This window comes from Mauremys mutica, chromosome 5, assembly GCF_020497125.1.
Source record: "Mauremys mutica isolate MM-2020 ecotype Southern chromosome 5, ASM2049712v1, whole genome shotgun sequence".
Lineage (NCBI taxonomy): Eukaryota > Metazoa > Chordata > Testudines > Geoemydidae > Mauremys > Mauremys mutica.
This window is the reverse complement of record NC_059076.1, coordinates 134,823,458-134,851,352: the sequence shown is the minus strand read 5'-3', so window position 1 is coordinate 134,851,352 and position 27,895 is coordinate 134,823,458. Positions and strand designations below refer to the sequence as shown.

Sequence of the window (27,895 nt, the reverse complement as noted above, 5' to 3'; positions counted from 1 at the left end):
GGGGTTGTGGTGGATAATCATCTGAACATGGGACATGCTGAACAGTGAAATATAGTAGCCAAAAGGGCCGATGCAGCCCTTGGATGCATAAATGGGAATTTGGAGTAGGAGTAGAGAAGTTATTTTACCTCTGTATTTGGCACTGGTGCGACCAGTCCTGGAATCCTGTGTCCAGTTCTGGTGCCCACAATTCAAGAAGGATGTTGATACATTGGAGAGGGTTCAGAGAAGAGCCATGAGAATGATTAGAGGTTTAGAAAACCTGCCTTATAGTGGGAGGCACAAGGAGCTCAATCTATTTAGATTAACAAAGAAAAAAAGGTTAAGGGGTGACTTGATTACAGACATGGGGAAGAAATATTTAATAATGGGCTTTTCAGTCTAGCAGAGAAAAGTGTAACACAATCCAATGGCTAGAAGTTGAAGCTAGAGAAATTCAGATTGTAAATATATTGTAAATTTTTAACAGTGAGGGCAATTAACCACTGGAACAATTTACCAAGGGTTGTGGAGGATTCCCCATCACTGGCAATTTTAAAATCAAGATTGGATGTGTTTCTAAAAGCTATGCGTTAGGAATTATTTTGGGGGGAGTTCTGTGGTATACAGAAAGCTAGACTGGATGATCACAATGGTCCCTTCTGTCCTTGGAGTCTCTGAATGTATGAAATGGAGGAAGATTCAGCCAGTTGAGCAATATCAACTGGGAACTCTTGGGTGCTTCATGACCGTATATTAGTGATCACTAGTGTACAGGGTGGCCACTCACACATTCCCAGAATACCAGACATTCCAGTACTTCTGGGAATGGGGAAGGGGCCACCCCTGCTGGCATGTGCATGCAAGGTCATGCTGCTTGGGGGACCTCATTTTGAGGAGCGTGCTGCCTCAGTCATGCAGGGGAGGGGCAGCGTGCTCTTTAGAATGGTGTCCTTCATTTGATACCAGACAAAACCATGTGCAGTTTTGTCTCAGTACTGGATGGGGGACAAACCACCCAAAAAGGGAGACTGTGGTTTAAAATCAGACGAGTGGCTTCCTTACTTGTGAATCATTCACACTTGTATATATTGATTTCAACATAGGAGCCCCTGTTCCAGAATATTGGACTCCTGGATAAATAATTTAAGAATACAGTCTGTTAGAATTTGGGGGATATGTATTGGTCAACCTATGGATTCCATTTTTGTTTTGTGAATGTCATGTTGTATTTCAAGTATCAGAGGGGTAGCCGTGTTAGTCTGGATCTTTGCATGTTGTATTTCAACCACCATTTTGAATGTAACCTATAGCGTGGCTTTGAATGTTCGTTTGTAGCAGGAACTTGACACCATAGAGGACAGTCTAGGAAGCTGGGACAGCGTAATTAAAGGCCATCAACATTGAATGGCTTATACCCCGGTGGAACAATGGGTTTGCTATGAGCAGTGCCATTGATTTTGGACAACTCTCTGCCTAGAAACTTGGCGAAGAGGGGGTGTTGGAACCTGGAATTCCCTAGCAGGGGCAAGAAAGGTATCAGAGGCTGTCTTTAAACCTGGAATGCTCTGTCCAGCCAGAAGCAAGGATAGTCAGGCTAAGGAAGCTAAGGCTGCCTGGCCTAAAAGACTGAGCCCAAGGCCAGGACTCTCAAGGGTCGTGAGGACATTGAGGGGAATTGTATTTATGGAGTTTATGGAAAACGATAGATTTGTAATTTTTGTGTTTATTAAGAGTAAAGTATGCATGTGTGCATCAGACCTTCCTTGACCAGGTGGACTCTGCAGAGAACGTGGGGGCTCCGGAGGACCGTGGCGCTGGTTCCAGGGTCTAGGCTGTTGAACTGTGGGATCCCACTGCCTAAGGAGGGTGTCACACATGGGGTCTACACCTGAGAGCATGCCTGAGAGACCCATAGCTAGGTACAGTGGCCAGTCACTGTCCAGACCCAGGGGGCTTAGAAGTGTGTGGGATTGAGTTGATGGATCCACTCACAGCAGACTGGTATCTGTCCAAAGCATGTGACAGGGCCAGGTTGTGACAGTCTGAGAAACACAAAATCAGAAATAGCAAACCCAGTCACTCTTCCTACAAAAGAAGCCAGTCCCCCAAACCAAACATTCTCCAACTCTATTCTCACCCTAACAAAAATCCAAACTTCAACCCTGCCTGTGCAGAAGTAGTGTTCGGGTATAGGTGCTCTCTGGTCTGCCACCGTTCGAGGGCAACTGGGCCACAGACAGTAGCAATATTAGTACTGTAGCTTGAGTAGCAGGATTTAGCCACTTGAGGGTGTCATGATTGCACAAGAAGCTCTGTCCCTTCCTCCAGTGGAAGGTAATGGTGAAATGCCCATATTTTGGGAAGACCGACAGACATAGTGTGTTCCTAAATAGCTACCATAGAACATTTGATGCAGGTCAGAGCTCTTCCAATTTGTCTTTGACCCTCTGATTTTCTATCCTCTGCTGACTGGTAGAGCGGTGGGTAGAATCATAGATTATCAGGGTTGGAAGGGACCTCAGGAGGTATCTAGTCCAACCCCTGCTCAAAGCAGGACCAGTTCCCAACTAACTCATCCCAGCCAGGGCTTTGTCAAGCCAGGCCTTAGAAGCCTCTAAGGAAGGAGATTCCACCACCTCCCTAGGTAACCCATTCCAGTGCTTCACCACCCTCCTAGTGAAAAAGTTTTTCCTAATAGCCAACCTAAACCTCCCCCACTGCAACTTGAGACCATTACTCCTTGTACTCTTGGTAGATCTTGTGAAGGGCAACATGTGATCAAATAAATTCCTAACGCCCTCTGACAACTTTTAGGCTTGTGCCTCCAGCTATGGAATTTGTTCCCCCACACAATGGGGTGGCTTGAGTTTACCGATCCTGGGTGAAGAGGAGTGCGCACACTGCTCAGGGCTTGGATTCTGCACACTCGAGCTACTTGCTGCGAGTGACTCTCTCCCTCTTTCTGTCCTGTCTCCGGCAGGTCTATAACCTGACTCAGGAGTTCTTTCAACGTGGTAAACCAGTCAATGCTGAGAGCCAGAATAGTGTGGGCGTCTTCACACGGGATGTGGTGCGCAAACGCATCAAAGCCGATCCAGATGACCCGGAGACCACCAGGAGGCTAAAACTAGCCATGATCCAGCAATATCTTAAGGTATGTTTAAAAAGGCAGTTCAATCACGGGACATTAGAAACCTGGCTAAGAGTTATGTCCTATCACTAGGGAATTAGATTGGTCATCTTTGCAGCTGGGATATTTCTGGTTCATATATTAAATTTTCCTCATAAGCTGGACACCTCCACAATGGGCTGGCAAGTTATGAGATGTCTCATCAGTTCAGTTAAATTCTTCTGTGTGGTGTTATAACATTCAATCCTCTATCCTGCCACTTACCAGCCAAAGACAGCATACTGCCAGCTCCATTTAGGAATGGTATCTTTTTGCCCCATACCATGGACCATGTGCTGCAGGCACAGTGTCATTTATCCCCTTTTGCCTTTCTCCAGAGCTTGGAAACCAGGAAAATTAACTCTGATAATACAAAGCTGTTGGGGCAATCCCTGCAAAATAAATCATAGAATCATAGACTATCAGGGTTGGAAGAGACCTCAGGAGGTCATCTAGTCCAACGCCCTGCTCAAAGCAAGACCAATCCCCAACTAAATCATCCCAGCCAGCATCCCCCCCCAAAAAATCCCAAAGCATCTTAGCATTCATTTGAAAGGGGAGAGAGAATCAAATCAAAGGTAAACTGTGTTCATTAAAAGCAGCAAAGAGTCCTGTGGCACCTTATAGACTAACAGACGTATTGGAGCATGAGCTTTCGTGGGTGAATGCATCCGACGAAGTGGATATTCACCCACGAAAGCTCATGCTTCAATACGTCTGTTAGTCTATAAGTGCCACAGGACTCTTTGCTGCTTTTACAGATCCAGACTAACACGGCTACGCCTCTGATACTTGTGTTCATTAGTACCTCCATGCTACTTGCCAAGTAGATCCTGCCTTCTCTGTATCTTATCTTGAGGATGGGACTTGTGCAGCACCAAGCAGTCAACACAGAATAAATGTTAATCATAATTGGGCAGTTTGTGCTTTGAAATTGTCATGTGAATGAAAGGCTTATGAAGGAAGGCAGGGGAGCCATACGCACAACATTCTGGCGCAGTAGGTAAGTATATGTATCCACTATGGGAAACTGAGGCAGAGAGAGACCTGAGGTCACACAGGGAGTCTGACAGCTGCTGTGACACTCTTCCCTCTGAGTCATTATTGAATCAGTAATAGCCACTCGTGGTCATTAAAGAACCCAGGGGCCTTTCTGGTAAGAAAATGGGCTTTAACTCTGGTGTCCTGGCCAAATTCTAATCTGGATAGTTGCATTTTGCCTCCCCAAGGTTCCTTCTGTAATTTTGGTGCTGAATCATTGTAATAACTTGCTTTTATTTATTTAGATTTGATAAAGCTTTTCCACCATAGCCAGAACAACTTATACAACTACCACCAATGCTCTAGCCTCAGACTGTAGATTGTCCTATAACCAGGGAAAGGAGAAGAGCAGGGACTTTAAAGTCCACCAGGGACCTCTCAGCTGCAGATCATTAGCTAGTTGAATGTTAATGTTCATGGTGTGCTGAGATCTGCCTCCGAAGGGGTGGCTTTGAAACCCTTTTTTTCTTCTAATGTCTCAGTATAGAATGTGAATCTCTGTCAATGTTGGCTAGTGAAAAAGGTGTTTAAATAAGCATGGCATCAGCCTCAGTTTGAGCAGCACCTCAGCTGATCCGTGTTCAGCACTCCACCCCTTCTCTAGCAGAAAAGTTCAATGGGATTTGTACGTGATCAAAAGTGGCCAGGGCCTTGGTCCAACATCATGCGGAAGGGGCATCGGAGTACTATAGCAGAACACACTCAATTGGTCCTTAGAGAGAGAGAGTTGGTGAGCAGTATAACAAGTGATCTGTTTTGTCTAGCTCTTTGGCTCTCAGGTGCTATATTGGTAAATGTCAGTGTGGCCTAGTGCAAGGGATTGGGACTCCTGGGTTCTATTCCTGTCTCTGCTGTTAACTTGCACTATTCTGTCTGTACCATGGTGAGGTGGGTAGCTCTTTGGAAACTTGGTTTTGTGTTGCTTTCGCTAGGTCGAGAGCTGTGAGAGCAGCTCCCATAGCATGGACGAGGTCTCGCTCAGTGAATTCGGGGAATGGACTGAAATCCCTGGGGCCCATCATGTCATTCCTTGTGGCTTTATCAAGATTGTGGAGATCCTGGCCCATTCCATTCCAGAGTCAGTCATCCAACTCCGCAAGCCAGTCAAGTGCATCCACTGGAACCAATCGGTCAGCAAGGAGATTGAGCGTGTGGCGGACCACAACAGCGACAGCCCTGAGGAGGACCAGGGCTACCATGTCTTAGTGGAGTGTGAGGACTGCGAGTTCATCCTTGCCGACCACGTCATCGTGACCGTATCGCTGGGGGTCCTGAAGAAGTACCATGAGAGCCTGTTCCACCCTGGCCTGCCTGAGGAGAAGGTGATGGCCATTCAGAAACTGGGCATTAGCACCACCGACAAAATCTTCCTGGAGTTTGAAGAGCCCTTCTGGAGTCCTGAATGCAACAGCATCCAGTTCGTCTGGGAGGATGAGGCGGAGAGTGAGAGTTTGACTTACCCTGAGGAGTTGTGGTACAAGAAGATCTGCAGCTTTGATGTCCTCTACCCACCAGAGCGGTATGGCTATGTGCTGAGTGGCTGGATCTGCGGGGAGGAGGCTTTGATCATGGAGAAGTATGACGATGAAACTGTGGCAGAAACGTGCACTGAGATGCTGCGTAAATTTACAGGTCAGCAAAGCTCTCGTTCCTTTTGTTGGTGGAGAAGAAAGGGGGGACCGAGAGGAAGGAAATGCAGTGAAAGTAGTCAATAGCTCCTTGGCCTTTTGTTCCTTTTGAAAGGAGGTGCAAATGCTTTAGAAGCACCTGCTGCAGAGACGCACTCTTTGTATTTATCTAAGTGCCACTGCTCTAAAGGCTTGAGTGTGTTTTGAGACTCATTTATATAGAGATGATGATGAAGAACTGGAGCACACTACATCAAATGGTGGGTTGAGTGCAGTCAGACTCCAAATGCTTTTTAAAAAAAAATCTCCAATATCATTTTATCAGCTTTAACAGCTTCAGAAACGCATTGACAGTCAGGACTCCCAGGGCCAGATCCTCAGCTGGTGTAAATCAGCGTAGCTCCATTAAAGACAATGGAGTTACACCAGTTGAGACCAGCTGAGAGTCTGACATTTTGGATTCTGTCTCTGACTCCCACTCACTGCACGTGTAAGTCACATAGGACTAAATTTAAAAAAATGAGCCACTCCGGGCTTCCCTTTTTCAGAGGCTCTGCCACACTTCTGTTCAATGTTAGCTGCCAGTAGCTTACAGCAGTGAAAATCAGGGAGCACCCAAAAATGAAGGTACCCCAAATTAGTCATCTTTTAAAAGTTCAGGCTGTAACAAGTCTGTTTGTCAGTTCTGCATTACCTGTCTAGCTTAGCTGAAGGAAGGGATATATTTGTGAGGTGTAGCTCATTCATGCTGAAAAGCTCGGTGAGATCCTCAGAGGAAAGGTGCTGTGTAAACATGCAAATCATCCCTGAGTCAGTGTGTTTCTAGTGGGGATGCCCAGGGATTAGTTCTTGGCCTGACGCTATTTAACATTTTTATCAGTGACCTGGGAGAAAACATAAAATCAACACTGATAAAGTTTGCAGACGGCACAAACATTCGGGGACTGGTAAATAATGAAGAGCTCAGCTAATTGTTATATATAGCAATGCGGATTGCTTGGTAAACTGGGCACAGCCAAACAATATGTATTTTAATACAGTTACATGTAAACATGTGCATCTAGGAACAAAGAATGCAGGCCATACTTTCCCATATAATCCCCCATGGGGGATTCTATTCCAGGAAGCAGTGACTCTGAAAAAGATTCGGGGCCTATGGTGGATAATCAGCTGAACTTGGACTCCCTGGGTGATGCTGTGGTCTAAAGGGCTAATAAGATGACAAGTTAGCAAAGTTCTCTTACCTGTCTATTGGCTATGAACCATATTCAGATCTTCAGCAATGTTAGTTGGATCAGCTATGCTGATGAGTACTTTCTAATTAGTTGCTTGCATTCAAGAGGCAAATAACTTCTTGTGTATGTAGCCTCACTTGCACATGTAGACATAGAGTCTAAACTCCTGGGGTAGAGACCAACTATCATCACCACTTCCCCCTTCTCCTTTTTGACTCCATCTGCAGCCAGAACTGCCTTAAGCACAAGCAAGACAATGGTCCTTCTTGGGGCCCAGTGAAGTCTGAGCAACTCATTATTTATTTCCCACCTCCATCTGTTTAGGGGGAAAATACTTACAAGGCTCAATTTTCCATCCTCGGGACCTTCGAATTGCAAGGTTAATCCAGCCTAAACTCCACTCCACTGCACTCCACTCTTCTCCTCTTGTTCCCATCCCAGCCTCCACTGAGATTATAAACAAGAGTGCAGTGGTACCTTCAAAACATCCATATAAATTGAATTGAAATCACTGTTCTTACTAATTACAGCAGGTCAGCTCCAACCTTCCATAAAGACAAGAGAAGGCTCTTTTCTTAACATCAAGTTGTCTTAGTGCTCCATGATGATGCTTTCCAAATCTTATAAATAATCTTGATTGCCATTGTTCCTCCTATTTAAAACTGTTGGGCTTCTTTTTCTAAATTATTTTATTCGGTGGGAACTAAATTCTTTAGCCTTCCTCCTCTCCTACTTTGAACCTACCCTCTTACAAGTAAAGTTAGTTACCGAACTCTCTCTCTCTCTCCTCCCCCTCACTTGTCTTTTCAGGGGGAAATAGTTTGAAATTGGATTTTCTGTGTCCACTATGGTTGCTGTTCCGCATGATCCAACACCTGCTCAGTGTCCATCAGGTTCTCATCCATCTCAGCTGTAACCCATCTTCGTGCTGTGTAATGACCTAATCCTGGGTCAGAATCTCTGGTTACATTTCCTAGGTATCTAACTCAAATCTCCACAGCCAAACTGATCTGATCTCTCTCTCAGGCACTCATCACTGCAGGGAAAAGAGGGTTCTTGGAGCATTTCCATTATGCCTTGTGTCCAGTTCCACCGGTGAAATGTTCATGGTTTGATTCATTCCCCCCAAGCAAGTCTTTTTATCTGCGGGAAAGTTTTTTCACAGTGTCCATAGCTATTCCTCCAAACCTCCCTGGGATAACGAGGCATTTTTTTCATTTGTGTTTGCTGGGTGAATTTTGGTGCTCCAAACCCATAATTGGATAGCTAACTAAGAAGCCTGAGCTCCTTCAGCCACTGTTAAAGCTCACCCTTTTCACAGTCAAACCACTTATTCAGGTGCTTCAGACACCCAAGTCTGGAGATTTGGGTCTTAACTGCTCGGTGTCTGTTTAAAATGACTGCACCCCTCTGCACTACTTCCCTGCCTCACAAGAGAGTTGAGACACATAATCAGTGTTTTGAGATGCTCAGAAGAAAATGCTCTATATGTCCAAATAATTATTACTATTGCAGGGAATAGCACTACTTGTGATCTAACTCAGAACTTGCCACCAGCAATCTAGAAATAACCATAACCCTCTGCTCCATCAGGCCCCACCAGTAATGCTGTTGATTTTTATACCTCTGGGTAGCTTTCACACAGGGGGGTGGGAGGGCATTGAAGGACATGGCAGTGCTATCTCATGCTCCTTTATAAACAGAATACAGGAGTCCCTAGGACTCCCCTCTTCAGCTGTACATTTAAGTTACAGGGTCTGGTCCAGTGCCCACTGAAGTCAGTAGGACTCTTCCTATTGACTTCAGTGGGTGTTGGGTCAGGGCCATGTTCTATTATATTAGGCTCAGCATAATTTTACTCTCGTTATGTTTCTTGGAGGAGGAGGAGAGGAGACTATCTGCCTCTGGAACCTTAAATTTCACATGTAAATTAGAGTAGTGGATTATCTGTGTTTGCTGTGAAAGCCCTCTAGGCTGTTGCTGGTCTGACAACCATTGACAATTCCAGTAATTCACAACTGGGTAGCTGAAAAATGTAGCGTCCTCTAAATCTGATTAGAACAGGGTGGCTCTAGCCCATAGGCCTAGTTTGACTGCTGTATTTGGGGTGGGAGGCAGCTCGAGCCAGGCCAATAGGGCCGCGTGTGTGTGTCGGGGGGGGTGAGGAGAGACATGTTCTCTCTCTCCCTCTCGCTCCACTTTCGCTGCCTCTCTTCCCCCTCCTGGAGTGGTGGGCACTGCGACGGGCTGCACGCTACCTGGGCTGCCGGGGCTGGGGGGTGGAGTGGGCTGGCTTAGCAGGGGAGCTCTGGATGCTGAGGCCGCCTGCCGCGCTGACCTGAGCGGGGGAGCCGCGACCACTCTGGCACCAGCTGCTGCCGCTGGACTCGATGCTGCCGTTTTCTGGTGACTCCCGGTGCTGCTGCGGCCGCCTTCCTGCCGGGGCTGCTGCTACTGCTGAGGGGACATGGCATGCTGGGCTCCCGCTTCCCGCTGCACTGCACAGAGACACGCGGCAGCGTGGGCCCCCCAGGACTACCAAACAGCCAGTACCCTGGGCTGCTGGGGGGACGAGGAGGAGAAAGTTGGGAGTCAGGGAGCTGCTGGCAGGGGCCCAGCTAGGTGCATTAAGTTAAATGCACCGAGCCTTTCCCCCGACTGCAGCGCCTCCCTATAAGGCTGGCCTTCTTTGTGGGGGGGGCAATGTCCCCTCCCACCCCCCCAACTATGCCCATGCTCTCGAAGTCTGAGGCCTTCTACCCATTACTGTGTTGAGAATTTGGATTTCTGAGAGCCTGTGGCCAAGGCGCTCACTCAGCCATGCAGCGTTTTCCTAATGCTGACGCATGCTGTATTAAATCTGTAGCCTCCCTGTGGAATGTGCTTTGTTCTTTCTGCATCATACATGCTTCAGCTTTTAGACTTCCACGTTTTCACAGTGTTTGTAAGTGCAAAGTCTAAAATAACGTTCAGCTGTGCTCATGCTTTTCCGTTTAACTTTTGGTTAAAGGTTTTGAACGTTACTGGACTTCCTGCGATAATGTACAACCTGCATGGAGTTCCACAAGATATTCAAAGCTACAGCTGAAAAGCTTGACCCTTCCATCTTCAGGAACTTGGATCCTGATCTGTATTTTGTGGGTGGCTCCTAACTTTACAATGGACCAAACAAAGGGCTCAATATAAAGCCCATTGATATGAATGAGGCTTTCCGTAGACTAAAGTGATCCCTAAATCCCCAGATCAGAACACTTCTGAGGAAGGTAGCTCTAGACCCAGTTCTAGGAGGAACTGATCCAATGGAAGTAAATCAGCTCTGCCTACTCACTCTTAAGCAAGCTACGAGGCTGACTGACTCTGCAAAACACACAGGCAAAACTCCACTCGATTTCAGTGGGAGTTACTTACTTACGTGCATGCACACACATTCATCCCTCACCAGACCCTAAAACTATGATACTCTGGTTTGTGTATTGTAAATCCACATACCCTTGCTTCAGAACTAGTAGTATGAAAACAGAATAAAGAGAGGCTGGTTTGGGTTCCATGGATTCCCCCTCCATAGATTCAGAAATATGAACCTTGGTGGTGTAATAATGGGTACACTCTGTGACGCTTCTCAGGAGTACTCGGAGTTGGGATACACCTCACTACCACCTGCCCTAAGCATGAGGGAGCCTTGTATGTACCTACCCGGGGTCAGCGCCCGGACACTGCCAGCCACAGGCAGCATGAGCGCACTCAGCCTACCCAGGCTCTGTCATCCCTTTGCAGGTTAGTGATACATACACGCCAGTCCCTGAGTCCTCTGAGCATCCGCTGGAGTATCCAGCCCCTGATCCACTGGGCACTCACAGAATTCACAGATCCACTACTCCCAAGGGAACAGTATGTACTGGCCTATCAGTGTCACCTCAGGATCACTGCTCCGCTTAACACACAGCACTTAGATATGTTTATAGTGCAAACAGGAATATGTTCATTTGACAAGGAACAGTGATTGGAGAAGAAGAAAGTAGGATTAATGGAAATAAATTATTAGAAATAAAATAAAATCATAACACACATTCTAGAGCTTAATCTCATAACTAGCAAGTTGTCCTCCTCACTCAAAGTCCTTCTCACAGTGGTTTTCAACTGGATGGCTGAGCACCTTTTGTAAGCCCAAGCCCACTGGCAACTTGTCTCCCCAGATGGAGGATGCCAGGGTGTCTCTCTTTGCACACCTCCATGTAACAGACAAGTCCTTTGCTTTTCGCCTGTAAATGGATTTCTCTCCCTGATGTTCACTTCTTCCAATTAATTTCTTCTGAAGTTCCGCAATCTCCTTGTTAGCGTATGACTCGGTATGCAAACGTACTCCTGTTGTAAAACACACAATGCACAATGGTCAGCCAAGCATTTAAGAACATAATTTGCAGTATATATACACGTCTCCTTACATAGTATCCACTCATACATTTTGCAAAGATTAGGATGACCAGTGTGACACAGGCTTTCAGTAGAGACCTGAAGTGATACTCTTCAGTGGAGTGGTATGTAAATACCACACCCAGGATATACTCTAACCCTTCTGCAGCCCTCTGCCAGAAGTCCTAGGGTCATACGCTCCTACGTTAATGATAGTCAAAGTATTTGCATAACCATCATCTATTTGAATAGCGCATCTGTGATCCTTTCTTAGCGGTTTCCACATCCACATCAATGCATTTATTTGATCTGTGGACAAACAGAAGCAGCCCGACTATCCAGCTATCTATAAAAAAAAGTTATGAGAGTATCCTGTTAGATGAGTTTCTTGACAGATTTTCAGCTGAGTTTTGCTTCCCTACCAAGCTGAGTTAGCATTTCTAATTGGCTTTCTTCCCCTACAAAGGAGCAGTGCAACATTGAGGCTTGTAGAGTTTGTCTTGCGTGTTCCTATTTCCCTTCAAATGGAGCCTCCCTCTATCAGTCTGCCGTGACTGGCCAGGTGGAAGTTAAAGATACTATAGGATTTCTGTTGCAAAGTTGAGGGATAGTCTGTTTCTTGGCCAGCATTCCCCACCCGCCACAATTTCTCACCCCAAATGTAACAGGTTTCTAATACTTAAGGTGGCGTGAATGCATAATAGATACTGCTGTTTACCTACACCTCCACGGTACTGCAAAGAGGAGGATGGTCTGGGCACAAGCCCAGGGCTGAGAGTAAGGAGGTCTCAGATCTGCATCTGGCTCTGCCACAGATACTTCGGGTTGACCACGGGAAGTCACTTTATCTCTCTGTGTTTCAGTTTCCAGTTAGTGATATGGGAATGATGCTGCTTCAGTCGCAGAAGGACTGAAGCTTTACTCATGAGGGTGGACTTTTGGAGATCTTCAAAAAGGAAACACAAAGTTGTTTTTTTACACAAGTATCCGAGTCATTGCTTTGCTAAGCCCACTGATTTTATACAACTGCCGTTCAGGCTAGAGAGACCCCAAACTCTCTTCCTTTCACAAATTCAGTAGCTCCCTGGCTTCTGTAATATGTTTGCATGCTCCCTAACAGCCTCTGAATTATCTCTTTCTAATCTCTGTCCCTGCTTTTGTATGATTCTCAATTTAAAATTCAGTACTCGTAAGGGTAACGTCATGTTCCCAGCGTTATCAACTTTTTATTATTGTTCTGTTATGTATTGACGCCTGCACCTAAAGACCACTGGGCACCTTGGCAATCTAAAATGAGAACATGCCCCCTTTACAATGTGAAGGCAACAAAGGCTCATTTCTAACCACCTCCTCTTATTTGGATTGGCACCGTACAATACATTGTGTGGCTTTTGTGTAAGTGCTTTGGAATGTGCTCTGTAAGAAGACTTTTGAGTACAACAGTATTTGCATTGTGTTATGGCACTTGCCACATGCTCTCTTGGGCTTATGCTCAACCTTTTCAAAATAAAATGTGACAGCAATTTCCTTGACAAATCTGATATCTTAAAATGTGGCTTCCTATTTCTGCATGGCTCAGACACTTATCAGGCTTTTCATTTCAAACCCAAGTCATTGCCTGGAACCCTTGCTGGTCCTGCTCCTAATTTTCCTGGAAGAGCATATTATTAATTCCTTTGTTTTATCCTTGAAATTTTACTAAAACCTACAAATGGCTGCATACATGTTCCTTGACTGTGCGGGTTCAAGAATAAAGGTCTTGCTTATTTGTCCGTCTGTACTATACTTTAGTCCCGTTGGTCATCAGTTCAACAATACTACTATGCCCCAACGTATGCTTCTGTGGAGGAACTTTCTGTTGTACGCCCACCTAATATTCTTACAGCGTTGTAAGCATACAAGGGGTGAGCTGTAACCAGAGGACTAACCAGCCCCTGTCCTCAAGAGAACTATTTTAGGCTTGTTACATATGGTTGTCACGCTGACTATGGCTAGGCACTTATAGTTGTATTTTAAAAATGTGAAGAAATAACTAACTGCATGGGCAGGTTGCAGAGCTCCCCGGTGGTCGCCTCCCATGCCTTTGGCACATCGATGTTGCAGCCGCTTTTCTCTGGACTGTGTTTTCTCCTTTGGTTTTGACCCAGGGAATCCAAACATTCCGAAACCTCGCCGCATCCTGCGGTCCTCATGGGGCAGCAATCCCAACTTCCGAGGATCCTATTCTTACACCCAGGTTGGGTCTAGCGGGGCTGACGTGGAGAAACTTGCTAAGCCACTGCCTTATACGGAAAGCTCCAAGACGGTTGTAAGTATTGAACACTAGGATGGAGAGAGAGATGGTTTGGCTATGACTTTATTAAGGGCACTTGCTATTTTCCAGCTCGCTGGGTTCCATGGTTTGTAGCCTACTTTCGATACAATATTTATACTGATCTGCGCGGGCCTCTATTCTCCTCTCCTTGCAGTTCTTTGTTTCTTATACCTACTGGAAATCTGCCCTCAAATATTTTAAACCTATTCTTGGGATGATTTTATTCAGAGAGGTTTTACCTCCCTGCTTCACTGCCTGTTCTTTTTACTACTGCTTTTGGGGGTAGCAGGGGGGCATTCAGGGGTGGCTCTAGCCATTTCGCCACCCCAAGCACAGCGGCACGCGCTCTGCCGGTCGCCGGTCCCGCGGCTCCGATGGACCTCCCGCAGACGTGCCTGCGGAGGGTCCGCTGGTCCCGCGGCTCTGGTGGACCACCCGCAGGTGTGCCTGCAGATGCTCCACCGAAGCCACGGGACCAGCAGACCCTCCGCAGCCACGCCTGCGGGAGGTCCACTGGAGCCACCTGCCGCCCTCCCAGCGACCGGCAGAGCGCCCCCCGCGGCATGCCGCCCCAAGCACGCGCTTGGCATGCTGGGGCCTGGAGCCGCCCCTGGGGGCATTGAACACACAGAGGCACCTTCGGACATTTGCTCCCCATCAGCCGAGGCAGGCACCTGTAAAAGAGAATCTCAGGTTGGTCCTGATTGGCTGATGCGTTTTTAAACACTACTTTCTCTGTCTATGCTAGGGGCAAAGTCCTGTTTGAAACGATGGGTGTTAAATAGCGATCCTTTACTCATTTTAAACACAACCCTTTTTTCATAGTGTTCCTGGGAAGCAGTGACTCTGAAAAACATTTGGGGGTCATGATCGATGTGCTCCCCAGTGTGATGCTGTGGCCAAAAGAGCTAATGTGATCCTGGGATGCATAAACAGGGGAATCCTGGGGAGGAGCAGAGGGCTTATTTTACCTCTGTATTTGGTTCAGTGCGAACGGTGCTGGAATCCTGTGTCCAGTTCTGGTGCCCACAATTCAAGAAGGACGTTGATAAATTGGAGAGGGTTCAGAAAAAAAGCCACGAGAATGATTAAAGGATTAGAACAAAATCATGCCTTATAGTGAGAGGCTCAAAGAACTCAATCTATTTAGCTTAACAAAGAGAAGGTTAAGGGGTGACTTCATTACAGTCTGTAAGTATCTACATGGAGAGCAAATATTAATAATAATGAAGGGCACTTCTGTCTAATAGAGAAAAATGTAACATGATCCTAAGGCTGGAAATCGAAGCTAGACAAATTCAGACTGGAAGTAAGGGGTACATTTTTAACAGTGAGGGTAATTAACCATTGGAGACCGGTAATTTTTAAATGAGGATGTTTGTCTGAAAGCTCTGCTCTAGGGATTATTTTGGGGAAGTTGCCTGGCCTGTGTATACAGGAGGTCAGACTAGATGATCACAGTGGTCCCATCTGGCCTTAGAATCTGTGCATCTCTGAATGAGTGTTAAACATGGCCTCAGTAGCGACTTATCCTGAGGGCTAATTCAGAATATGCCAGAGCAATGTGTTGAGAACCCCTTCTGTGGCTGTGCTAGTACATTAAAGAGCTCCTGCCCCTTGTCGTGAAGCTCATGTGTTGGGAGTTCAAGTCTGTGTGATAAAATGTTCTTCTCAGGCAGTCCCAGTTCTTTGAATGTGGTGCTAAGAAGACATGTGAGGTGTCTGCTATGTCCGTGCAATTTCCCAGGCTACTTGCTTTGTCTCAGAGTCTAAACCCCCTTCCTAGAGAGATGTTGACTTGTCAAACTGACTTCTGTGATCCTGTCTCTTCTTTTGGCTATGCATTTTTTGTTTAATTATGAGGGGCAGAGGTGCCTATTAAAAGGGGAAGATGAGATTTTGAATGATTTGAATTCTGTGAACATCTCTACTTCCTGTGGAATTCACCACCTCAAAGCCCATGTAGCCTTTTCCCCTTTCATATCTCTCACGTGTGGGGGAATTTAATTAATAAAATCTCTGGATGAACCAGAGCTTTTTCATATGCGATCCCCTTAACAAGCACATAGATATTGTGATGAGAGACGCTATAAAATCGAGAGAGATGCCACTGTTCTCTAAGTCCAGGAATCTGGTGGCTTTGGGATGTATCTTGTCATACTGGGAAAAATTAAACTTAACCCTCAAAAAGAATAAAGTGAACCTGGCATCGTGTGGGATGAAAGAAGCAGAAACTGAATCCGCAGAGAAGGTAAAGCTTTCAAACCTCCTCTAGGGTAGATGTGCTGCAGTCGGATAAAAAATGATTTGCCCCAGTACAGCTGCACTGGTGTATCCATGCCCTCAGAGGATGGTGCTACACAGTCACGCTAGCCAGTACATATTTGGTACTCACAACTGCATGTTTTGCATGTAGCTGTGGCACAACCCTTTGGAAATTTCACCTGACGCCCACAAGAAATTTGGCTGTTAATTTTGAGAGTGTAGAAGGGCAATAGAATGTTGGACTCTTTCCCGGAGCTACAATGGATGGAACCCTGTAACTTCCACTGATTTTTTTTCTTATCTCCAGCCTATGCAGGTGATGTTTTCGGGGGAGGCCACTCATAGGAAGTATTATTCCACTACCCATGGTGCTTTGCTTTCTGGCCAGAGAGAGGCTGCTCACCTCATTGAAATGTACCAAGACCTCTTACAATGCAGGAACTGAAAGGCTTAATGTTTGAGAAGAACCACTAACTCGTGATACCTTTTACAGTTGTGTGTAGGTTTTTTTAAATTAATAGTAGAACAATTTTTATCTTTTTATATAAAAAAGCCCTAACTGTTTAAAAACATAGTCACCTGTAGCTTATTTCCTTTATTGTATTGTTAACAGAGGAGGGTGCTCTTTCTGTATGGTAAACTTTGTGTGCGTGTGTGTGTGTGTGTGTGTCATTTTAATTGCACTTTCAGTGCCTCTTCAATTTTTTTTTCCGTATTGTAAGTGCCTTCTCTTCTAAAATAAATGTTGTAATAAAATATCTGAGTGGTGTGGTACATCCTGTGCACTTGTTTGGGAGCTTCTGCTCAATACCTTATTTTTCTCTTTCCAAAAAGTTTATGGATTTCTGTTCCCTGCCATGGGATTTTGAATAGGAGGGGTCTTTTCTCTTAAGGTGTGTCTTCACTGCAGAGGGAACTTGGGTGATTGGCACGGCTTAGCCTAGCCCCGTTGTGAGCAGTCACATTGCAAAGCCCTGCCCAAGTTATTGTGTCTTCACTGGTGTTGCACTCCCATTGGACTTCTAGGGGCATGTACCATGGGGTTTTGTGCTGCCGTAAGTTGAGTTGCTCTATGATTTTTCCCAGTGAATTGTGGGAGAACTTGTCTGTCCTTCTGGGAACACAGGGGGAATTGTGGGAAGGCGCTTGAGTGGTTTAGCCTGTATCAGTGTTTCACAAACTGGGGTCGCCGCTTGTGTAGGGAAAGCCCCTGCTGGGCCGGGCCAGTTTGTTTACCTGCCCCGTCTGCAGATCCGGCCGATCGTGGCTCCCACTGGCTGCGGTTCGCTGCTCCAGGCCAATGGGAGCTGCTGGAAGCGGCGCAGGCCGAGGGACGTACTGGCTGCCGCTTCCAGCAGCCCCCATTGGCCTGCAGCAGTGAACCACAGCCAGTGGGAGCCATGGTCAGACGGGCCTGCAGACTGGGCAGTTAAACAAACTGGCCCGGCCCACCAGGGGCTTTCCCTACCCAAGCGGCGACCCCAGTTTGAGAACCACTGGCCTGTATCCACAGGGCAAAGTGGTCAGGGTATCAGCCTGAGTGAAAGCAGCATTAGCCTATATCCCCAGCTAGCTTGGGTTTAAAGCACCACCAAACTCAGATGAGAGCGTTTTGCACATGGATGGGAGCAGGGTCAGGGGAACACCCGTGTAAGAGCCCAAGCTAACGCTGCAGTGAAGACAGATACTTAATTCTGTTTGTTTGGTGGCAGTGCCTCAGATACGCTTTCCAAACAGAAGACAAGGGACCAAAGTCATTTGAAGCCTGAGACTACCACTCACAATAGTAAAGGCCATGCCTAGCAGCAGTTGTTTGCAGGATTGTGGATGGCTGGGTCCAATCACGTTATAACAAAACCAGGTGTTGTTAAAAGTATTCTGAATGCTCCAAATACACTGGTAGACATGGACCTGAGCTAGATCCCCAGCATCTAACCATCAGGAGGCCCGATCCAAGCTTTGCAGCCCAGGCCTACCTGTGCACAGCATATCCTCAGAGCGGGGGGGACCAGCTTCCCTCCTCGGCCTGTTCCATCTCTAATTCCCTTGGCTCTGTGAGAAGGACTATTCTGCTCGTTCACTGTAGGCGGTACCCGTATGAGAATACAGAGCATGGGCGCTGTTGTTTGAGGCGGATGCTTACTGTACACTCAGGTTGGGGCTAACTGTGTTTTAAACACCTTTGGGTTGCCCCCTAGCTTAATCTTGTAATATATGTGGGGGTAGGAGGATTTTGTTTTTTGTGTGTCTCGGTGATCCCTTTGTGAGGCCAGCTTTCTGCAACAGGCCTAGGTTCTGGGGCAATCGGATAAAACAATGGCATGACACCTTCCCCCCACTTTTGTTTTATGGAAAGCTCATATTCCATTAGGCCTCGGACTGAGAGCCTGGCACTGATTTAACAATCCAACTCCACGTTCCGTGAGGAGCCTAAACATCATGCAAAAGATTAGGGAATCTTTCTGCCAAGGTTTGTTTATGGTGTGCTCTGTCTCCTCCTTTTTGCATGTCTGACCCTGGTGTCCAGCACTGACTGGGGTAATACACTTTTATCAGGGGAGCATCCCAAGGCCAGTAGTAATCCAGCACAGCTCAGCCCTAGCCAGTTGGCTTATTTGAAAAAATGGTTAAAACTGAAGTTAGATTAAATTTCTAGCCCACAGTACAAAGCCTTGAAAATGTAATTAAAGAGGGAGAGAGCTTGAAAAAATGATACAACCATCTATTGCACCTTGGGCCTCTCAAAACATCAAGGACAGCTGAGCTAGAACTTTAATTTTCCAGCACCAAAAGGATAGACCTTTCCCACTTCAGCTAAAGGGGAAGCTCGTAAGAACCTAAAAAAGGCCACACTGGGTCAGATCAATGGTCCATCTAGCCCAGTATCTTGTCTTCCAACAGTGGCCAATGTCAGATGCTTCAGAGGGAATGAACAGAACAGGGTAATTTGAGTGATCCATCCCCTGTCACCCAGTCCCAGCTTCTGGCAGTCAGAGGTTCAGGGACACCTGGAGCCATGGGGCTGTGGCCCAGACCATACTGGCTAATAGCCACTGATGGTCCTATCCTCCATGAGCTTAGCTAATTCTTTTTTGAACACAGTTATACTTTTGGCCTTCACAACATCCCCTGCAAATGAGTTCCACCGGCTGACTGTGTGTTGTATGAAGAAGTACTTCCTTATGTTTGTTTTAAACCTGCTCCCTATCAATTTCATTGGGTGACCCGCTGGTTCTTGTGTTATCTCCATTAGCAACTAGCCATATAAACCATGTGACATACAGTTGAACAGTTCTGTTTGCATCCAGGAGAGGTCAGTGTAGCACATAGAGCCCTGCCCAGATACAACATTTATATCCACATCCGATCTGCGGCCCACAACAATGATCCGCAGATATCTGCATACTTGCAGGTCTCTACACGTAGTCATTCCTCAGTGTACCAAATTGTTTCTGAAGGGGCACCTCAGTGATCAGGTTTTCCAGCTGTAGTTTGTATTCCAGCAATGCAATCTGGACCATGAAAATCTGTTTCATTGTGAAAGGAGGAGGGCACCAAATGCATAATTAGTAGAAACCATCTGTGCCAAATCCCCAGAGCTACTTATCAGTTTAACAGAGAATTCTCCTAAGGTCTAATTAGGCTTCTCAAAAAGAAACTCACTGTTTATTTTAAAAATGCGCTTAATTGGGTATTAGCATTAGCAACAGGCTGAAGCATATGTGTGCCCGTGTGTGTCATTTACTTCTCTTGAAGTTTTTCCCTTATTTGTGTACAGCAAATACTTGCCAGAGCATATGTTCCTTTTATACTGTAAACACAACTGGGCCATAAAACATAGCCCGACTTTTCAGCAAATATCGAACAGGGATCTGGGTGCAAATGCAGAGAGGGGTTTGGTTTATGCAGATTGTCGTTGAGGGTTTTTCGGCTCCCCTGAATTCTGTGGGCAGTTTGGCTAAATGGGTCTGGTTTAGAACCTTTACTGCAAAACCAAAAATCTGTAGTTGAAGCCTGTAATGTCACTCTGGTGATCACACACCCACATCCACCCCCTGTCTCCTCTGCCGTCGGGTTAGAACACCAGGAATTACCATAGTGGGTTAGACCTAGGATCCATCTAGTCCAGGGTCTTGTCTCTCGGACAGTGACCGGTATCAGATACTTTAGAAGAAGGTGAAAGAAACCCTGTGGTAATGAATCTTGAAATAATGTACCCAGGGGTCTGTAATTTTGGAGTACAAATAATTTTGTTTTTCTGAGAACTATACATCTTTTCTTTTTAAAGATGAATGAACAAAAATAGACGTGAGATTATCGTTAAAACTAACAAAAATGCTGTTCTAAACCAAACTTGTGGATCTCAGACAACACATGCCATGTGCTCCTGCTTAACCTCTTAGCCTGTTGTTGCATTCTTGCCACTGTCTGTCTACCTGGACAAGGGGATTATGCTTTGGCACTAAAGTGAAGCACATGTGCACATACTTGCAGGATTAGGAGTTTAAACTATTAACTCTGCTAGATGGGGATCTTCTTTTCATGCTTTTTTGCAAAGTACCTAACTTTCTGTGACTAGTGGGTAAATAATGCCACTGCTGTGAAGGTTCTGAGGGCCGGTCTACACTGGAGGGCGGGAGGGGAAATCGATCTACGATACGCAATTTCATCTATGTTATTCACGTAGCTGAAGTCAAAGTATCTTAGTTCGACCTACCTGGCCGTCCTCACGGCAGCAAGTCGACTGCCGCGGCTCCCCCGTCGACTCCGCTTACTCCTCCTGCCGAGGTGGAGTACAGGCGTCGATTCGGGGATCGATTTATCGCATCCAGACAAGACACGATAAATCAATCCAATAGATCAATTACTACCCGCCGATCCGGGTGGCCTGAGTGGCAGCAGAGTGCAACATAGCGTGATTCTTCCTAGGTATGTGTATAGTGAAAAATACCCCTTGCAAAATGAAGTTGGAAAATGTCGCCATTTCATAGGGCTGCTCCAGTTTTGCAGGAGTTTTGCACCTAACAAAACAAGTTAATTCTACTGAGCTCCACAAACAAGACATGTTCATGATTAATATTTCATCCAGTCCTAATATGGATGCCAGCAGAAGAGCCGGAACAAGCCACACCTGGGAAGTTTATTGTCTCCGCGCATGACACGCTCTGTACGTCACAATGACGCTTTAGGATTATTTCCTAGCGGTCAGATCTATTAGAGGGGAATAATCTCCCAAATGAAGTAGTGGAAGCCCCATCACTTGAACTCACAATGTGGGGAGGCATCATGTCTCTGGTGATTAGCTAGCAGTTTGCAGGAGGCACACTCAGTTGCTACAGCATAGATTTATTGACTCCATTCAAAGACTGCACCTGCTCCCTCTGTGCTTCTGGATGCAATTTATGGTGCTGTCTCTCACCTGTAAAGCCCTGTGAATTGGGCCTTAGGTACCTGGCTCTTTCCCCATGTGCCAGCATGGCAGCTGAGGAGCATTTGCAGCAGTCAGAGGGCATGAAATACCTAACAAAAGATGACCTTACAACTCCCCCTCCCCTACAACCTATTACATGATCCAAGATACACACAGCAGATAAACAAACCTACAGACTCACCCAGATGGGCACTCGTTACTGAACCAAACACTGGAGGAAAAGGGGGGATGATGGCTCTGATCACAGGCAATCTCCCAGCAGCCCCCACTTACAGAGAAATAATTAGGGAAAGTTCTCCCTTAGTTACTAACTCAGAAGAGCAACACAAAGTCAGAGCTGAGCCTTCAATGGCTGTTTGCTGTCAGCCTTCTAGCTGGTATAACATTATGATTAAAGCTGACCTAAAAAATGACAGCAACTGATTCAGGCAGCTGTAGTGCTGCTTGATGTGTCACTTGTCAATGGAATCATCCAGTGCCTACATTTCACTCCCTCTGCAGCATACAGAACTGATAGATTTAAGTACCACCTGGTGATGAATGATTTATGTGTCTGGCCTCTGCTGGGTAGAATATGTAGTGCACCTGATTGTTGGCTCATTCTACAGGCTGGAAGAGGAGACTTTCTGTTTGAGCTCAATAGCTAGATGTAGTTTTGGTTTTAATGGGTAAATATCAAGATGGTCCCAAGCCACCAAGGCTGGGTCTGGATCCAAATTTCCCCAAAGTTCAGTGGGGCTGGAATCTAGTTGCCCCATCTCAAAAAAAGATATATTGGAATTGGAAAAGTTACAAGAAAGGACAACAAAAATGATTAGGGGTCAGGAACAGCTTCCATATGAAGAGAGATTAATAAGATTAGTCGACTCTTTTCCAAACTGAAAAGTCACAAAGGGGGATATGATCGAGGGCTATAAAATCATGACTGGTGTGGAGAAAGTAATTAAGGAAGTGTTATTTACTCCTTCTCGTAACACAAGAACTAGGGGTCACCATTTGAAATTAGCAGGCAACAGGTTTAAAACAAACAAAAGGAAGTATTTCTTCACGCAATGCACAGTCAACCCGTAGAACTCTTTGCCAGAGGATGTTGTGAAAGCCAGGACTATAACAGGATTAAAAAAAGAACTAGATAAATTAATAGAGGATAGGTCAATCTATGGCTATTAGTCAGGATGGACAGGGATGGTGTCCCTAGCCTCTGTTTGCCAGAAGCTGGGAATGGGTGACAGGAGATGGATCATTTGATGGGCTGTGGCTGGGGCAAGAAGCCTGGGCTGATTGGAGGAAAGTAGGCTCAGCTGGGGCCAAGCCCCAATCAGGCCCAGCTGGCCCCTATAAAAGGCTGTGAGCCAGAAGCCTAGGCAGGTTCCTGCTGTCTGTAGAAGGAGAAGGGATTGGCTGCAAGGTGCTAAGCAGGGAACCTAGATTGGAGCAGGGCTGGGGAAAGGCCAAGGGAGCTCTGGCCTAGGAAAGCCCCAGGCTGAAGGCCTGATAAGGCCTATTAGGTACTGGGTTGCAGGGGCAGCAGGTCCCAAACCCCCTTTGCCTATGATGAGTGGTGTACACTGCAGTCCGCCCCAGTGAGCGGGGGTTAGATGGGGACTGGCAGTAGCCTAACACTGAGGTGAAGTGGGGATAGTGGGTGGGGGTTCCCCTGGGAGGGGGAGACTCTGAGGCTGTGAGGGGTTACTGCCAGAGGGGCAGCACCCCAGGTAAAAGGGGCACTGGGTCCTGGGAGGGACATGGGACAGCGGTAAGGTGGATCACTGGCCTCTAGAGGGCCTCTGGATGCTGGAAGAGCTAATTCCCCGAGACAACCAGCAGGAGGTGCTGCAGGGGTGAGTCCACATGGCTACAATCAGTCTCTGTGCTCTTGTATCACATTGGGGGTGTCTCTTGCTCTGCAGAGAGACTCTGCAATCTACCCCTGTTCCTGGCCACCTTAAATAGGGGGCCTACAAAGGTCATATCATGAGTTGTCTCTCCTCAGCTCCTCTCATTCTCTCATTCCTCCTGGTTATATCATCTGCTGGATCCCGTATCAGCGCTGCCTTCCTGGGATTCCACTTCGTGGGACCCTTTGCTCAGCAAAGCAGTCCCTGAGCACCATCTCCTGGAGAGCCTTATGTAGTACAGCTGGAGGATATTAAACTGAGCGTAGAGGTGCTGGCCGCAGCTTGATCCTCTCCGGGCAGCGAGGAGCCACACTGGCTCACTGCATGCCGCTGAGGTTTGGGGAATTAGTCTGGCCATGGGCGCCTTCCCTAGCAGCCCTTGTGGAGGCAGAAATAAGTACAGTTATGCTGGGGCCTTAGGTCAGGGTGGGGGAACAATGACTCAGACCCTCAGGCAGGGGCTGAGCAATAATGCTATCGCAGTAGCAATATAAACAGTAGTGAACCCCAGCCCTAGGTCAGGGCGGGGCCATAATGAGTCAGGCCCTCAGGCAGGGCTGAGCAATAACAGTAGGCCCAAGCCTCTAAAGGGCCTGGGAGAGGGGGAGACGGTCACCCACGAGGTGGGTGGCAGGGGGGACGCAGGCCCACCCACTCCACTGCGTCCCAGCCCAGGGCCCTAGCAGCGGCAGATGACCCGATGCTGTGTCAGTGGGAATCCTGGCCACAACACACTGACATGGGGCTCTGGCAGTGCTGCAGCCCGACTTGGGTCAGCTGCCCCCGGGCTACTTCCTACCCCCCCAAGGTACTGAGTCACAGCTCCTCCGGGTAGCGGGCACCAGGCAGGTCCAGCCAGTCCTGGTGGGCACCTTGGGCCACAGGGGTTTCCCTCTCACAGGCTAGGCTGGAGGCGGCTGGCCTCCCTGGCGGTTGGCCCTCTACTGAGCGCTGAGGTCGGGCCTTTATACTTCTGGCTCGTCACCTGACCCTCTTAGGGGTGGGCTCAGAGCTCCCTAGCTCCGCCCACCCCAGCCTCTGTGGGGTGGCTCCCCGAGGCGGCGGGGAGCCACATCGCCTCACTACACCGATGTATTAAATTAGTGGCACTAATGCAGTCCTGCGGTTGATAAATTATATATTGGGGAAATACTTAAAACAGCGCACAGGTCACACTAACAAGCTGGGGACTGAATTTTGGAAAGCAGTGACTCTGAAAAGGCCTCGAAACAGAGGTGACACATGGGGGGGGGCAAGTGCTTCCCTTTATCCCCCCCCCAGATTTCTGCGAACACCAAGGTGCCCTTGCAGGGCTTGCCCTGTTCGCATTGCTGGGGGTGGGGACAGGATGCTCTGTCCTTCTCCCATTGTACCTCCCCCCTGGATGTTTCTGGGGGGGGCTCACTCAGCCCCTGTCCCAAGCGCCTCAGCCTGGGCAGGGAGCGGAGGGGGTGGGCCACCGCTGTCTCCCCAGCCAGGCTTGCTCATAGACAGCCATCATTAAGGTTAAGAGTTTGTTATGGATATTTTTAGTAAAAGTCAGGGACAAATCCCGGGCAATCACCAAAGATTCACAGAAGCCCGTGACCTGTCCCTGACTTTTGCTAAAAATATCCCTGATGAAATGAGGAGGGGAGAGGATCCATCACCTCCTGCCTGCAGGAGTCCCCTTCCCATCGTGGTTGGGAGATCTGGGGTCCCCCCCCCCACCTGCTGAAGGGAATTATGGGAGGGGCCCCAGCCACCCACGGTGGCTGAAATGTCCAGGGTCTCCACACCACCCACAGAGGCTGGGAGCTGCAGGGTCCCCCTGCTTGCCAACTGCTTGGAGCTCTGGGGGACCCCCACTGCCTGCCACAGCCGGGAGCTCTCATAAGGCACAGAGGCAGCAACCCGGAGCGGCCACCCTCAACAGGTGTGAGAAGCGGCTCCATCCTGACTCCTCCGCTTCCTGCCCAGGCCAGGCCGCTGGGGTGAGGGGCTGAGCAAGCTGGAAACATGCTGGGGGTGGGAGGGTCAGCAGGACAAGAACAGAGTTCCCCCCCCTGCAGGTAACTTTGGCAGGGAGAGCGTGGCCGCTTCAGGCTGGGCGCAGGGCAGGGGGGTCACAGGGGAAGGTGCCGGGAGTAGGTTCCCTCTGCTCAGCGCCAGTTAGGAGCATTGCCCATGCCCCTCCCCTTGCTGAGGGGTCTGCAAGGGCCTGGGAGCTCTGGGGAGACACTGTGGTGTTGTGAGCCTCTCCCCCAGATGGGCCCAGCCCAGAGGCATGTGCTGCCTGCTCCTCTGGCCCCAGCCCCCCAGGAGTTGGTGGTATTGGCTGCCCTGGCCCAAGGAGATGAGGCTGGAACTCTCCTAGAGTTGACATGTGAGGCGGTCATGTGCCCCCCCCCCCTTTACCTTTAACTCCTTGCCCCAGTATCAGCAGGTCTGAGGTATCTCTGCCTTGAAGGCAATGGTGGATGGACTGAATGTGACACCCCCCCTCCCCCCTTCCCACTGTGCTGCTAAGAGAGCACATGTGAGTAATCGAGGTAGAAGAATTTCAAGCAGGGGTAGGGAGGTGGGCTTAGCTCTGTACACAGCCCTGGAGGGGCCACGGCTGGATGCTGAGTTCAGTTTTGGTGTCCCCACCTCAAAAACGGTATAAAACTGTGAAAAGGATTCAGAAAAGAGCTATCAGAATGATTCATGGTCTGGAAAACCTGCCCCAGTGTGACAGACTAAATAAACTCTGTCTCACTAATCTATCCCAGAGACGGTTAAGAGGTGACTGGTTCCTGGTCTGTAGGATCTACAGGGGGAAGAGGTTTGTGATAGGACAGGGCTCTTGAGAGGTCTGGCAAAGGCAGAACCTGTTGTAACGGTTGGAAGCTGAAGCTAAGCAAATTTAGGCTAGAAAAAAGGTGCAGTTGTTTTTGAACCAAGAAGGTAATTAAACAAACATTGGGCACATCTTCTCCAGGGCCAGGGTGGATTGTCCAGCACTTGAAGACTTTAAATCAGGATGGTTGGTCATAAGAAATGCTCTGGCTCACCCACAAATCAGGGACTTGACGCAGAAATCACTGGGAGAGAGTCTCTGGCTCGTGTTGTAGAGGAGGTCAGATCACAATAGGTCCTTCTGGCTTGAAAACCTATGAATGCAAATACAGCTGCACTCAGAGAAAAGCTTTCATGAAAAATGTCACCACTTCCTCAACTGAACGACTCCCGGGATGAAATTCACCCTGTGCTGTGCACAGAGCCAGCAGGTCCCTGCATTGCTTAGCTTCCACTTCAGTCCTCACATCAGGACTTCAGTGGTGCTCAGGCAACATGCTGGCCCTCGGCCCAGGGTGAACTCCACCCCGTGTGTCTTTAGAGTCAGGTCCAGGTGACTTTCTTGTCCCAAAAGAGCCTTGCCTCTCGCTTCCCCTAGGGAGCTGGAGCCGCTCTGGGAAAGCAAGCTGTGTTTTCTGTGTTTATGTAATGTTGTTATTTCAATGTATTGAATACACACATCCCAAAAGTTATTGGGGTATGTGTGATGGTGCCACCCATAAGGCTTTATGGAAATATGCTTATGTATGTATATTATATAACATAACTAGAATGTGTTTTATGCTACATATGTCATGTAACATCTCTGTAAAGGTCATGATCTACTGAATCTATTAATCCTATTTGTATGCACGTATCATTTTTGTATTCAAAGTGATGAATATTGGCTGCATACTTGTTTGAGTCTAAGTAGGGTTTAGTGAAGCAGTTGGTCAGCTTCCTGAGAAAAGACTATTCTCAGTAAGTACCCCATCAAGAAACACTTAAGCCAACAAGAACTGGGAGACACCAATCCACATCTGGACTTTCCCAGGAATGTGGCTTGGCTGGTAAGGAACTCAGTCATGCATGGACATGTGACTTGCCCAGGTGACTCCAATACTCCATTTTGTAGCTGGACTTTGCATAGGAGAGAGGACAGGGTCTCCACCCACAAGAGACAGTCTATTTAAGACCAGGGGAGATCCCTCCATTTTGTCTTCAGCTGGCTAAAGAGAGAGCCTCTCCACCCCTAAAGATACCTGAAAGAAACTGGAACAAAGGACAGTGACTGCAAGGGGTGTGAGGGATTGCCTAAAAGGAGATTAGTCTGTAAAAGGGAGCATTCTGGAATTGGTGAGATTATCTATTCAGTCTGATTAGACATAGATTTGCGTGTTTTATTTTATTTTGCTTGGTGACTGACTTTGTTCGGTCTGTTACTATCTGGAACCACTTAAATCCTACTTTCTGTTTTTAATAAAATCACTTTTTACTTATTAATTAACCCAGAGCATGTGTTAATACTTGTGTGTGTGTGTGTGGGGGGGGCGACAACTGTGCATCTCTCTCTATCAGTGTTATAGAGGGCGAACAATTTATGAGTTTACCCTGTATAAGCTTTATACAGGGTAAAACGGATTTATTTGGGTCTAGACCCCATTGGGAGCTGGGTATCTGAGTGTTAAAGGCAGGAACACTTCTGTAAGGTGCTTTCAGGTAA

At 47.4% G+C, this 27,895-nt stretch overlaps 1 protein-coding gene across 2 annotated transcripts in view; it reads left to right on the top strand.

Moving 5' to 3' along the window:
• The window catches only part of SMOX (spermine oxidase), a 79,999-nt gene extending 63,199 nt beyond the window's left edge, over positions 1–16,800 (top strand). For both annotated transcript variants that reach the window (XM_045019945.1, XM_045019946.1), the window contains exons 4-7: positions 2,963–3,136; positions 5,125–5,824; positions 13,613–13,773; positions 16,352–16,800. In XM_045019945.1, the coding sequence (XP_044875880.1) occupies positions 2,963–3,136; positions 5,125–5,824; positions 13,613–13,773; positions 16,352–16,489 (1,173 nt within the window). In that variant the 3' untranslated portion in view covers positions 16,490–16,800. The remainder of the gene's footprint in view (positions 1–2,962; positions 3,137–5,124; positions 5,825–13,612; positions 13,774–16,351) is intronic.
• Positions 16,801–27,895: the final 11,095 nt, after the last annotated feature.